At 44.7% G+C, this 13373-nt stretch overlaps 1 protein-coding gene across 2 annotated transcripts in view; it reads left to right on the forward strand.

Moving 5' to 3' along the window:
- NPEPPS (aminopeptidase puromycin sensitive) overlaps positions 1–13373 on the forward strand; it is a 57269-nt gene that overhangs the window by 7616 nt on the left and 36280 nt on the right. The window contains exons 1-2 of one of the 2 annotated variants that reach the window (XM_073683475.1): positions 3439–3562; positions 6992–7076. In XM_073683475.1, coding sequence (XP_073539576.1) covers positions 7019–7076 — 58 coding nt within the window. In that variant the 5' untranslated portion in view covers positions 3439–3562; positions 6992–7018. Of the gene's footprint in view, positions 1–3438; positions 3563–6991; positions 7077–13373 lie in introns of those variants that run through there. The other variant, XM_073683476.1, reaches the window with a different exon arrangement.

The following is a 13373-nucleotide window of genomic DNA, read 5'->3' on the forward strand; positions in this document are numbered from 1 at the left end:
CATGTCAAAAAAAAAAAAAAAAAAAAAAAAAAAAAAAAGACTAAACTTCTATCTTTTGCAATGTTAAAGGGGATTGTCCGGACTTGGGCTACAAGTCTGCAGTCACTCTGCATATTTCCCGCCTCATTCAGACTAGACGTGTCTGACTTTGCTCAATGTGCTTGCAATGGGCGAGGCCGTGCACATCTAGTCGGCACGTGATCACATACTTGCAGTTACGCACCTGCCGGCACTGGAGAGTTTTCACAGCGCGTAGGGCACGTGATGTCAGGATTCACAAGCTTGCAGTCAGATGTCTGAATGAGTTCTTCTGGATAGGACCTGAAGCTTAGAATTTTTTTCTGTTTGCCTACAAGAAAAAGTGGCTCCATGCGAAGGTAAAAACTGACCGAACACTAATGAAAATTGTATCAGAACACTGCAGTATTGCCCCAAACAGCCTGCGTGATAAAATATCTTCTCCTCACTCACCAGGTACACCCCCTCTACCCCAGCAGCACCGCCTCTGTGGGCCCTGCTTGTGTTTATCAGCTGTCCACCACATCCATGTGACCGCTGCAGCTAATAACTGTTGTCAGCGATGATGTCTGCATGGGCGTCACAAAACTGCTGAGGCCAGTGATTGAATGTAGCGGGCACATGGTTGTCATGTTATTGCTGCAGTACAGTTAAGGGGATTTACAAAGTGAGTAATAGCTCTCATTACCACTTTCCCTGCTTTAAGGCAGTGTTTTATAATCATGAACAACGCCTTAAAATCAAATGAAACAAGGTTTTGTTGTGCGATGTTCCAAATTGTAAAAATCTCAGCATTTTGATAAAAAAGGGCCTTTCTGATGCAAAGTGCAGCGTAAAAGGCCCTGCAGATTCCAAAGAGCTGAGGAATATATATAAAGCAGGTATAGTGCATGAGACCTGTGTGCAGGAACAGAGGTGCGGCCAGAATATTTCTTTGGTCATATGTTGCTACATGGATGGGCAAGGTCAATATGTGGCAACCCAATTTTAAATCTCTATATAAACTTGCTTAATGATTTAAAGGGGTTTTCAATTATTTGGACAAACCTTTCTCAAAGGGATGGTCCGAAACTAGCATTTATTGAATTCTAAATGTTTGTCTGTTTAATGTAATAATCGAATCCCTTTTTTAATATACTTGAATTAAAAATTCCCTATTGTTCCCTCACTACTCTAACTGCTTTATTTATTTTTACCTACTTCCTGTTTGACGACTCTAGTTGAAAACACCCAGTGAATGCTGGGATTCACAGACAAGATGTCATCAGGGGGCAGAGGCTGCGTTCACTGCAGCCTCTGCCCCCACCCTGAAATGTAGAGTCCCCAGTAACAGCAGGGACTAGCCCAATCCCCCTCTGTACTAAGCATTTGTCTGTTGTCAACAGGGCTGTGGAGTCGGTAAGCCAAACCTCCGACTCCTCAATTTCCATGACTCCAACTCCCTCATACATGGCTCATGTTTAAGTGATAAATTTACTGTGGCACAGATTCATCTCCGCTAAAAGTCTAGACCCTTAGATCAGCAATAGGACAGACATTTATAGGACATTTCATAACTTTCCAAAATTCTTATGAAAAAATATTCCCCACAAACTGCATTGAACTACTGTACCCAATTTATTATATATCTTAGGAGTTGGAGTTTGTCCACCAAAATGGACTCCGACTCCACAGCCCTGGTTGTCAATTCTGACCTATCCTTAGTAGGATCATATCACTGTGCAATAACCTTTTTAATGCACAGTGACAGTGCGCACCTTCACAGGCTCTGATCAGAAGTGACGAGCCAGCAATAGAGCGCACTGTCGGTGCACATTGTTAGGAGAAAACCCAGCGAGCAGAGACCAGCTCCACCAGCCTCTACTAGGGGTTCTCAAACAAAGTGTCCTCTAACAGGAGGTAGGTAATAAAAAAACAAATATAAAGCAGTTAGAGAGGGAAGTATAGTGAATTTTTAATTAAAGTATATTAGAAAAAGAGATTAGATTATGACATTTAAATAGACATTTAGAATTAAAATAAATGTTAGTTTTAGACCACCCCTTTAAATACTATATTTCCCACTGTAAAATAAATAAGATGCTCACCTCCCGTTCGAGCGATGTTGGGTTTGGGTCTCCCGAGGCTCTCCTGATACTGGCCACTGTGTTCGTGGTATAACAATCAGTGGTTGCAGCTCTCACTTCAGTTGGATGAAGCTCGAATGTCTGAAGGAAGTGGTGAGAACTGCGGTACATTAGTGGCCGCTGATTGGCTGCAGCACTCACATGACATCAATGTCACGAAGACCCAGTGCTGACATCACTGCAACTTTGCTGGAGGTAAGTGTCTGGTTTTTATTTTACACTGGGTAATACAGTAGTGGTCAACACATAAGGGGGACCTATCATAGCAGTATAGTGATTTACATCAGGGCAGTGCTCAGATATGCCAATAATGACAAGGTCGGGGTCACGCTTGTGTTCTGATGGGTCCATTCAGAAGCTATAGGATGGTTGCCCTTCTCTCCTCCCTGTAGCCATGGCCGGATTTTATAGAAACTGATCTTGGAAAAGTTTGTTGTTCTGGAAAAACAGACCGAAACTGCTTTAGAACTTAGGATAACCCAATGGAAACTGTGTATGAGAAGTGAATTTTCTAGAACTGTTGTTGGTTGTAGTTTTTCTTCAGCAGATGCCGAGTGTGGACTCTTCCTCTGGGTAAAGGCGCATGTCCTGTATCCATATATTCCTACAGACTCCCCGCAGGGTATAGTCAGACGTTGTTGCTGTTTCCTACATGTCACTGTTTTGTTTCTGCAGTAAGCAGGCATTTTTATAAACACCATGGATTCAGATCTATGTAGCAGTCACAGAAAATTTGTCAGATGTGAACATACCCACATTAAGCTGCCCTACCTGCATAGACTGGCCTTGTCATGAGGGTGGTCTCCCTCTATGATTGACAGCCCACGTTCTAGAGCTGTCAGTCATTGAATAAATCTCTCCTCCAAGACGATCTGGGCTTTAAATCCATAAATCACTTAGTTCATGAACCGTATTGCTTGTAAATTGAGGGCTTGTTCAGTGTGACAGATCCACTTTAACTGGAAATGCCTCTCGCTTACTGGTGAGGTTTGGAGAGATTATCAACCAGTCCCCAGAGACTATATAAAACTGACTCTGTTCACCATGAAATATGAAATGTCCATTGGCAGCTTAACCCAGAGGATTGTAGCTAGTGTTATCCTAAAAGATCATTGTCCAGCTGTCACGTGCAAGCTTTTCCCTTTTGTCTAATAAGCTTTTTCCTTCCTCAGTTGCATGAGTCCATTGATCTCCTTCCAGGGTGTAAAGTACAAGGCTCTGTGTACACGTTTAGCTTCTTGTTTTCTAACCTTGTAGCCCTGATTGTACTCCCTACGTATAAATTCCTGCTTTGCGCACTTGCAGAACCCTAGGTAACATCTGGTGACACTGGGTGCGCTGTTTGGACTTGTGGCCTGTGCAGCAGGTGCATCCTGTCTTTCTGGTATCCCATCTGTAATTAAGCAGATATTTCACCGGTGAGAGTTAAACCTTTCCATTTTATATCCTAGTAATCTCTCATTTACAGGGTGCATTGGGCCGGTGGAAGTTGTGTAGTTTGGCTGGTGAGATGTTGCTGTGGACTTGTGGTTAATGTGGGGTAACTATCATTTCACCAGCAGTTCTGTCTTGAAGTATACAATATTTTATAGTTAAAGGGGTTGTCCACTTCTCAGATAACCTCTCCAGTAAAATAACACCTATACTCTCCTCCGGTGCCGGCCCCGTTCCAGCAGTGTAAGCACGGGCTCTCCTGGGGCTCCGGTGAAATGTTATGTCATGTGATTCCTGCAGCCAATCAGCGGCTTCTTTACTGACCCCCTCCTTCAGACAAATCAGACATCTGGAGGAAGTGAAAGCTGTGGCTGTTCTGACTACCTACAGATGTCAATTGCGTCTGAAGGAGGGGTCAGTGAAGTGGCCCTGATAGGCCACAGGGATTGCATGACATAACAATGTCACATGATCCCCGGGAGAGCCAGTATCGATACCGCTGGAATGGCATCGGAATGTGTTTTTACTGGGGGAAACATGGGTTTTGAGAAGGGGTTGTCTGAGTAGTGGACAACTCCTTTAATGCTCTCCAGCCTTCAAGATCAATTTAACTCCAGCACAAATGTTAGTAATCATTCATTAATGGGGGCTTTATGAAATAAAATTCTAAATACAGTGATAATGCAGTGCTATGGAGTCATACGGTTACATGCAAAGGTCCCACCTGCCCCAAGAAAGGCAGCTTGTGCCATGTATTCTTCCTCTACAAGCACTGTATGCCCATAATGTGGCATGAAAGGGGCCTCACATAAACATCACTATGACTTGTCACACAAGATTTCGCTTTCTAGGTAAACAGTAGAAATCACATATAATTAAGTCTATGAAGCATTAGAAGATTACATAACTCCACCTGGTTACTTCAGATACGTGCCTGTCCAACTTGTTCTGCCAAATTGCTATGTATACCGCCAAGTTATCTTTGATACACGGCGACAGGTTGTAAGAAAGTCTGAGATGATTCCTGCTGAACTTAGCATTTCTTGTATTATGCGCTTAAAAAGGGATCCTGTCACCAGGTGAAAAGTGGGATGTTTTTGCTCTTCTTTTATTCTTGCTGTTCCCCTGAGTATATTCAGTCTTTGTTTCTTTTTCTTAAATCCACCAGTTCTAGAGATATAGGCTTATTTATTTAGTGCTAATTTTTATACTCTTTAGCAAGGGGCTGTGGCCCCCTGGATTCTCTTCGGGCGTGTCTTTAGACTGCTTTACATAATAATCCTCTGAGCACTGCCCTTTTGTGAGGACCATAAAAGCAGCACTAAACAAAAGACTCATATCTCTGGGGTTAAAAAACAAACAAAACAAAGACAAAAAAACAAAACAAAGAGCAGTTTTTGCGCTTCTCTTATACCCGCTGCTTTCTGAGTATTGTGCTCAGGAAAGCAGCGGGTATAAAAGAAGAGCAAGAACTGCCCACTCTTAACCTTGTGACAGGTCCTCTGAATTTCAACATATTCATTCTTTGTTTTCAATGCCAGAATTTTCTGGCAGTGGTTTATTTCCTATTGTGAACACATGTCCATTTGGCCGAATTGAGCATGAATGGGTATGAGGAAGGGAAGAGGAATGCCAGTGCTCAGCCAGGTACATGGGCACCTTTAGTCAGAACTGGCCATATAAGCACACGTAATGCAAGCTACTGTGTCATGCCCACTGATGGACCTGGAGGAAGTAATGCCACTGTATGAAGGGAGCCAGTCATCAGGTTTTACCCTAGACCTTTCTCACTACTATGTATGACCTGACAAAGATCTTTGTAACTGTATATCCATTAATCCTCTCAGACGATGGATCCTACTTCTAGCACATGTATAGGGGACTTCTCTTTTTGTAGGCTGAAGAATCACTTGATCTGTACATGCTGTTCCCCCACCTCAATGACTCTGAAAGTTGCTTTCTTATTCATGGGGACCAGAACATGCTCAGGGTGACTTCTTCTTGACAATGAATGATACTGTGGATCTACCTATAAGTATGGTTTCACACGTCCATGAAACACAGTGCTGTGCTTGGAAGACCTGATGCCGTGGTTAGGCCGGGTGTTCTGAACCAGGCGTTGTCCATGTGAAAGAAGCCTTACACAGACTAAGCCCATTCATGTGGTGCCATCATTGCCCAGTGTAAACTTGTGCAGGGATCCAACAGCTCTTCTGTAAATGGGGACAATAATGGAAGCTATGCAGAGTGACTGATTGTATGAAAACCCTACAATATGTGCAGAATGGAAATGAGCTCTGTTTGACTCTGTATTGCCAGGTAGTGCTGGTTACGGGCAGAATATCTGCCAGTGTAAGTAGCCAACAAAGACATTTTTTGGACCGGCAGGTTTAGCGCCTTCAGTTGCCACTCTTCTGGTCTATTCATAAACTGCATGTATGAAGCCACTGAACCCGCTTGCCAAAATATCTCTAAATTTGTATATCTGATACAGCATTATATTATATTGACTCTACTTGTTAGGACACGGCTGTCATTTTAGCCATTTTTTTATCTCATATCTCTTACCAAAACCCTATACCATTGGACCCTATACAATTCTTCTTGTAGTCACACAATCTGGCAGTGGTGCACCAGGAAACTTTGCCATATTGGCATATCGGGCCAATGCTATAAAGCCATGTGGTCAAAATCCCCCGAAAAGAGAAACAAAAATGCAAACCATTTTTTGCCAAGAAATGTGAATAAATCCTGGGTGGAAGTAATTGCCTTGTTGGTGCACACATTCAGGTTGAGTGAAACTTTTCCTAGAAAGGTCCAGATCCTGCTGTGGGTTTTCTGTGCAGAGCCCTGTAGCTGCATGGAAATTTCCTTAATGACACGGCCTAGTCTCTGTGACTGAATCTAATTAATGTATGACATGCTGGCCGTGCCTGCCCTCTGAAGCCGGAGCAAATCCACTAGATCAATTGCTTGTCTCCTTTGAACTCTGCTTCCTAGTCAGACGAGGCACTTCATCATGGAGATGATGGCTCTTACCCAGCCCTCTAATGACCAGAATGAAGAGTGGAAAGCTCGCCTGTTGTTCATGCTATAGTGTTGTAGGGCAGGCACCACCTTGGGCACTGGACCAAGAAGTGCTGGTGGTATCTCTTCATGAAAATAAATTACCTTCTTTGCACTAATGTCTTTTAAACCACATGTTACGCAATCTGGGTGGAGCGAGATACTCCATTACTGATCACACATGGGATTGTAGTTTTCCTAGGGCCCTGATTGGAAATTTGTAGGCTGGGAAGGTCCCTGTGCATGTATAGGCAGATGTGCCACTGAGAAGCATTAGCCTGCAGTGAATTAAGTGCCAACACACTGAGCCTTGTAGCAATTAATATTATGTGTATTTTTCTGTGCAGGTAAAGAATGCCACAAATCAGATTGTTATGAACTGTGCGGACATTGACATCATCACGGCCTCATATGCCCCAGAAGGAGATGAAGGTAAGTTACGTAAAGGGGTTATCCGATCCCAACATATTGATGACCTCTCTATATCAGATCATTGGGGATCCGACACCCGGCACCCCCACTGATCAGCTGTTCTTTTTCTCCAGTGGCCGCCAGATGTACATATCTTGAACAGAATTACTGCTGCTGGAGCAAATAGCTGATTGTTGGGGGTGTTGGGTGTATGGCCACTACCGATTGGATATTGATGAGCTGTTCTATGTAATGTGTTGTGACCGGACAACAGCTTTAAGGATTCTCTATCCTAATAGTTATGTAGTGACTGATTGTTAGTCATTACTAGTTTAGTTATATTAAACAGTACTGAGGAGCGGCTGTGACAGTCTGTAAGTGCGCCAAAATATGATTTTATCACAAATTGTCATGATTGTTAAATCACATCTGTCCGTACAGAATGACTGTACAAATGGCGTACAAGCGCTTGTGCACCTTTGATGGGGCTAAACGTTTAAGTACACCTTCCCACCTGCTTGTTTACCTTCATCTCCACCCCCCTCTTCTCTGATTGACTGACAGCTCTTGCGTCATAGAGCCAGAGAAGGGTAGAGATAGATGGAAAACAAGTAAGTAAGGTGCACTTACAGGGGTTGTCCGGTCCAAAATGAGAAGTCTGCAGTCACTCTGTGTGACTACAGACTTAGGAATCCCACCAGCGCGTGCACTGTACTCTACAGGGATTAGCCAGGACTGGAGGGTATGTATGCTTTATACATACTCCTGGCCAGAGCCCATCCAGTGGGCTTGGCCTTGCTGCTTACACTTGTATTGAGTGAGGTCGTGCCCACTAGTTGGGTTCTGACCACGAGGATGCATAACATACATACCCTCCAGTCCCAGCTCAGAAACCGGCGAATCCCCGCAGAGCACAGTGGGCACACTGCAGACTTATAGTTTTGGACCGGACAACCCCTTTAAATGTTTTGGCCATGCTATAATGCACCGAGCACCTGTACGTGGCTTGAACAGTTAGTCTTTGCTGACACTCCCTTTAATCTGTGTGGTTTACTGGGAAATTGCAGTTGTACCCACAAAACCGCATGGTCATGAAGTCCTCTTTGAAAACTGTGCCGTTTTGCAGTAAAGTCTCTTGTTGATGCATTTGGCGCTAATGTGGGGTAGACAAATGAGTATATTCTCAGCCTATGGGCTCGCTCACATGAGCAATGATTCTCTTCCGAGAGAATCTGATCGATTTATGGTAATGACACTTGGCTCAAATTCTGATCAGAGCTTAATTTCTCCATTGTCTGGGTCCACGTAAATCTAACTGCACTCGTATGACATTAAATAATTCTCTACAACTGTTAGGTCCAGGAAGGGGGTGAGTTGCATTTTTTTTGTCTATTATTGAGCTATTTAGCAGCTACTGATACCCTCACTCACTTTCCAATCAGAGACCTGATCCCAGTATATTAAATATTCCACACTGGTAATACTTGATTTTCCTGGTGCCAGGGCATTCCAAGCATTGCAGAGAGCAGAAAATGGCAAGCAGGTGTGTTATACCAGTCAGCCCATAAACCAAAGTCCTCAAAAAGGACCCAGTGGAGTGTGAGAGAATTATAAAAGTGGTGATAAAAAATCTATTGATCGTAGATCTAAAAAGTCAGAGTATTACTGAAAAGGTTTTTTTTTTCTATAAACATTAGTTGCATAGGGGAAGTCCACTGAGCCATTTAATGTAGTTTCAGAAGGAAGTGCAGGGCTGATTGTGACATACATGACTTTGGTTGAGTACAGCAAATGACAGATGAGCTTGCAGAGGGTCAAGCAGGGGAAGACGTGAAGAGGAAGCGAATCAAGTGACTACAGCGCCTGATGAATTAGCTTTGAAACGTCTGGGAGGAAAGAGCTACTTTAGAATGGGCGAGACAGCTGATGGTACTGTGCTTAAGGAGGAGAAAGGGAATGCAGCAGAAGATGATCCCATCATTTATTAGTGCCATGTGTGAAGGCTCGTTGGCCTGACGATGACTCCTATGTGATAAAATGTGAGGTTTACATCTGGTGCGTGCGTGTGTGGGTGCGTGTGCGTGGCCATGGAGGTTTTGTATAGGGGAGGACAGGGATAAATCATAGTGTGTGACAGATCTAATAGGAGAGAATTCAAAGTATGAAGATGGTGAAGGAGGAAGTTCTGATGAAACTGAGATCTCCTTGCAGTTATGGGCTTCATGACGGCACAGTTAAAACCATTCCTGAAAGGATGGCTATCACTTCTGTGAGTCATTTGTCTTTTGTGATTTATTTATTTATTTTTGATAAGTTACATCTGAGGAGAGCGAGACATTTAGTATGTAATGGTGGAGGTCCTGTAATGTATTCTTCTGCTCTATAGCAGTACTAGATGTAATGGTCACTGTACTTTGAGAAAACTTGATCTCATTTGGCAATTTGCAAACCAAGACTTATTTCTTGCTAACCACTGCCTGTTGCCAAATGTTATCCGTCTCTAGCAGCAGATACCCAGACTGATTATGTGCAGCTCTTTGTCTTTTGCTTCTGTCTGTCACACTGCATACAGACAGGGAGGTGGGCTTTTAGGTGAAGGAAAGATATTGGGCAATGACAGGGGCAGTGCAAGCTGGAAAATGAAGAAAATAAAGTTCCTGCATCTATAGTGCTGGCAGAATGCTGATGAAGAGAAACTGATAATTAATAGTGGGTGGCAAGTTACAGAGCATGAGAATCAGGACAGCTGATGTGTGCGCCAAAAGTAATTTTTACTTTGTGAGAGATGAGGGCAGAAAAGACCATGCTCTGCTACAGGTTTAAGACAACAAATACCAGTTTTACTTTATGATGAGCCCCTTCTCCTCTTGGATTGTGAGGGTCGTGATGACATTCCACTCGTCCTCCAGTCACTCCAAATTAAGGCTATGAGCATGGGTCAACCATTCAAAGAATGAGTCAGACAACAAGCTGGTTCAAACTCAGAGCACGCTCAAAAGACTACTACAGACAACGTTCTCAGCAATGTTCTGTGTTTATTCCTACATACACAAACCTAAATACACTACATAATGGGAGGGGAAAGAGGTTGTCCGGAGCGGGGTAAGCCATGAAAGTCCAGTGTCTGGCCACTCCTGATTGGTCCACATCTCCTTATCTCAGTCTCTGGGCAGATATTGCAGCCGTCAGCTTATAATCTTGTTTCGTTTCTCTGAAATAAGTCTTGGCAACACTGGAACTGTCTTAGTTTAAGTTTCGATTTGAGTAATACGTAGCAAGGAAAGCTTATTGTTATAAGACACAAAATGGTGGTTAGTACATTAGCAAAAAAAGCGTATAAAAGTTACAAAAGTATAAAAGTTACAAAAATATATATATTCTCTTTTACCCCGACATTCCCCCCTAAACACTAAGCTTTCCCTTGCTTCGGGGCCTTTGAGACTGTCCATGTGTGGGGAGAGGGGAGGTGGATTTCTTCACCCAATCATCTTAGAAGCTGCCCCCTTATGGGACGCCCCCAGACAATCGAGCCCTATCCTGGGTGACACATGGAGTTCTCCCAACTGTCCCTAAACTAAATCTCTCAATTGGACTTTGTCATGGGGGGGCTGGTCAGGCTTGTTCAAAGGAGTGTATTTCTCCATATCTTCTCTTGATTCAGAAAGGTCCCGGAGGTTGGGACAGCATTGGTTATAGCTTTCCTGTATAAGGGGACTATGCAGCACAGGACCACCAGGCCCAATACTAGTAGACCTCCCATTACTAGACAAACTTGTTGGAGGAATCCCTTGAGCCCTCCCAACCAACCTGAGAAGAAGGAAGTATCTACCCCTGTGTGGTAGCTGTCCACCCTGGGACAGACAGTAAGCATATGGAAAGGATATAGAAGAAGGTAGTCATCTTTTATAGACTCGTTCTGTCTCTCTTGCAGTGGGAGGCGTGAATACAGGTGCTCTTGCCCTCAAGCTTCAGAGCCGTCTGGGTGGTGAGAAGCACAGTGTACGGTCCCTCGAACCGCGGCTGGAGGCAGTCTTTCCGGACAAACTTCTTCACATACACTAGATCGCCTGGGATGAAATCATGTACTGCATCACCTGTAGATTCTGGGAGAGAAGCAGATACTGGAGAGCGGGTGTTAGTCAATTCTCTAGACAAGGCAATCACAAATTTTACCACTCTATCATGTGTTTCAGACAACTCTTGGGGCCTAATCTCTCCTATCTTGGGTGGGGTCCCAAACAAAATTTTATAGGAAGTCAGCCCATGTTTGGCCTGAGGAGTGTGTGTGATATGATACAATACTATGGGGAGTAGGTCGGGTCAGGGGAGGGGATGATCTTGGGTCATTTTCAAGAGCTGGGTCTTGAGTGTGGAATTCATTCTCTCCACTTTGCCTGAACTGGCAGGATGGTATGGAGTGTGGAGGCCCAAATCTGTTCCCAACATGTTCCAGAGTTCTTTGTAGATATTTGCTGTGAAAGCTGGTCCTTGGTCCGATTCTATGACTTGGGGAACTCCAAATCTGCAGGCAATTTCGGTGATCAGTTTCTTGGCTGTGACTTTAGCAGTCATGTGGACAACCGGGTAGGCCTCGGGCCAGGCTGAGAACATATCCACGGCTACCAAAACGTACTCCTATTTTCCTGCTTTAGGCATTTGGATATGGTCGACTTGTATTCTCTGCCAAGGGTAGTCTGGTTTAGCCAGGTGTTGGAGAGGGACCCGTGCCGTACACGTTGGGTTGCAGGTAGCGCAGACAGAGCAGGATTTTGAGTACGCAGTCACAGTGGAAGAGATTCCGGGTGCAAAGTACAGTTTCTTGATACATGCCAAGGCTTGATTCTTTCCTCTGTGTGTAGGCCCGTGAGCCCATGCTGCCACAGCTGAGTACATGCGTCTAGGCAAGCAAGGCTTCCCATCCACTTGGTAAAGTCGAGTTGACCTTTGAATCTTTGCGACCTGCCAGCACAGCTCCTGCCGCTTTCCATTGCTTGACTTCTTCAGTGGGGGGTCTTCCTTTGTTCCTCACACAATTTTTCTTCAGGCATCCTGACCCCCCTGGATTCCACTCGTGTCTCCGCTGGACTTGTATGGTCTTCCGCCGGCTGTTCTTTGGCTCTTGCTCTAGTGAGCGCCACAGCTACGGTTTGCAGGGTCTCCCCCATCTCTTCTTCCTTTTCCTGCCACTTTAATGACACATTCTCCACTGCTGCAGTCTTGGCTGCTTGGTCAGCTAGGTGGTTGCCCCTGGCTTCTCTGGATTCTAGTCTTCCATGAGCCTTGACCTTGATAACAGCAACCTGAATGGGTAGTTCCAGGGCCTTCATTAGGGCCTTAATCCATGAGACATGTTTCACTGGTGTACCTGCAGCTGTGATGAATCCTCTAGACTTCCACAAGAGTCCAGAATCATTGCAAATTCCATGTCCATATATATATATATATTTTCGCCTTTGTTCCTGCTGCCAGGTGGCAGGCCTCTGTGAGAGCCACAAGTTCAGCTTCTTGTGCAGACATGTATGGTGGTAGAGCTTCAGCCTTGAGGACTGTTAGGTCCGTTGTGACAGCATATCCCGTGTGGAACTTCCCTTGAGGGTCTGCGAGCGGATGTGCCACCATATTCTCTGGAGCAGAAGTCTCTTCCTGCAAAATTTTTATACAATCATGAGGTTCCACCAATGGACCTTCACCCTCTTCACCTTCCCCCCTAGAAGGTGGAAGCAAAGTGGCAGGATTGATAGTCAGACATCTGGTAAATGTTATATTGGAGGGCAACAGTAGGGAACACTGCAGCCGCAGGTGTCTTTGGTTGGTTAGATGTTTCGGAGATGTTTGTTGCAGAACAGCTGAGAGATCATGGCCGGCCTGTATAACTAGATCATGTCCAAGGACGATATCAGCTGGCTTGTCAAGGAGGATGTGAGCAGCGTGGACCGCCTTAAGGCACGTGGGGGCAGTTCGGGCGACAGGGTCCAGGCGGGCTGAGTAGTAGCCCAAAGGCCGATACTTATGATCATAGCGTTGTGCTAGAACTCCAGAGGCATGACCTTCCGATTCCGAGACAAAAAGGTGAAATGGCTGAGTATAGTCTGGTAAGCCCAAGGCCGGGGCAGAGACAACAGCCTGTTTAAGGCGGTCAAAACATAGTCTGTGTTGATGAGAAACACGTGGATCTTCAGCATGAAGCCAAACTGAGCCTTCATCCTTGAGACAGTCGTACAGAGGTTGCATGAGCTTTGAGGCATCAGGGATCCATTGCCTGCAGTAAGTGATGAGGCCAAGGAAAGTCTGCATAGCGGAATAGGTGGTTGGGAAGGT

The sequence above is a fragment of the Phyllobates terribilis genome, unplaced genomic scaffold (assembly GCF_046119375.1).
Source record: "Phyllobates terribilis strain yellow unplaced genomic scaffold, ASM4611937v1 Scaffold_5__5_contigs__length_657084704, whole genome shotgun sequence".
Taxonomy (NCBI): Eukaryota; Metazoa; Chordata; class Amphibia; order Anura; family Dendrobatidae; genus Phyllobates; species Phyllobates terribilis.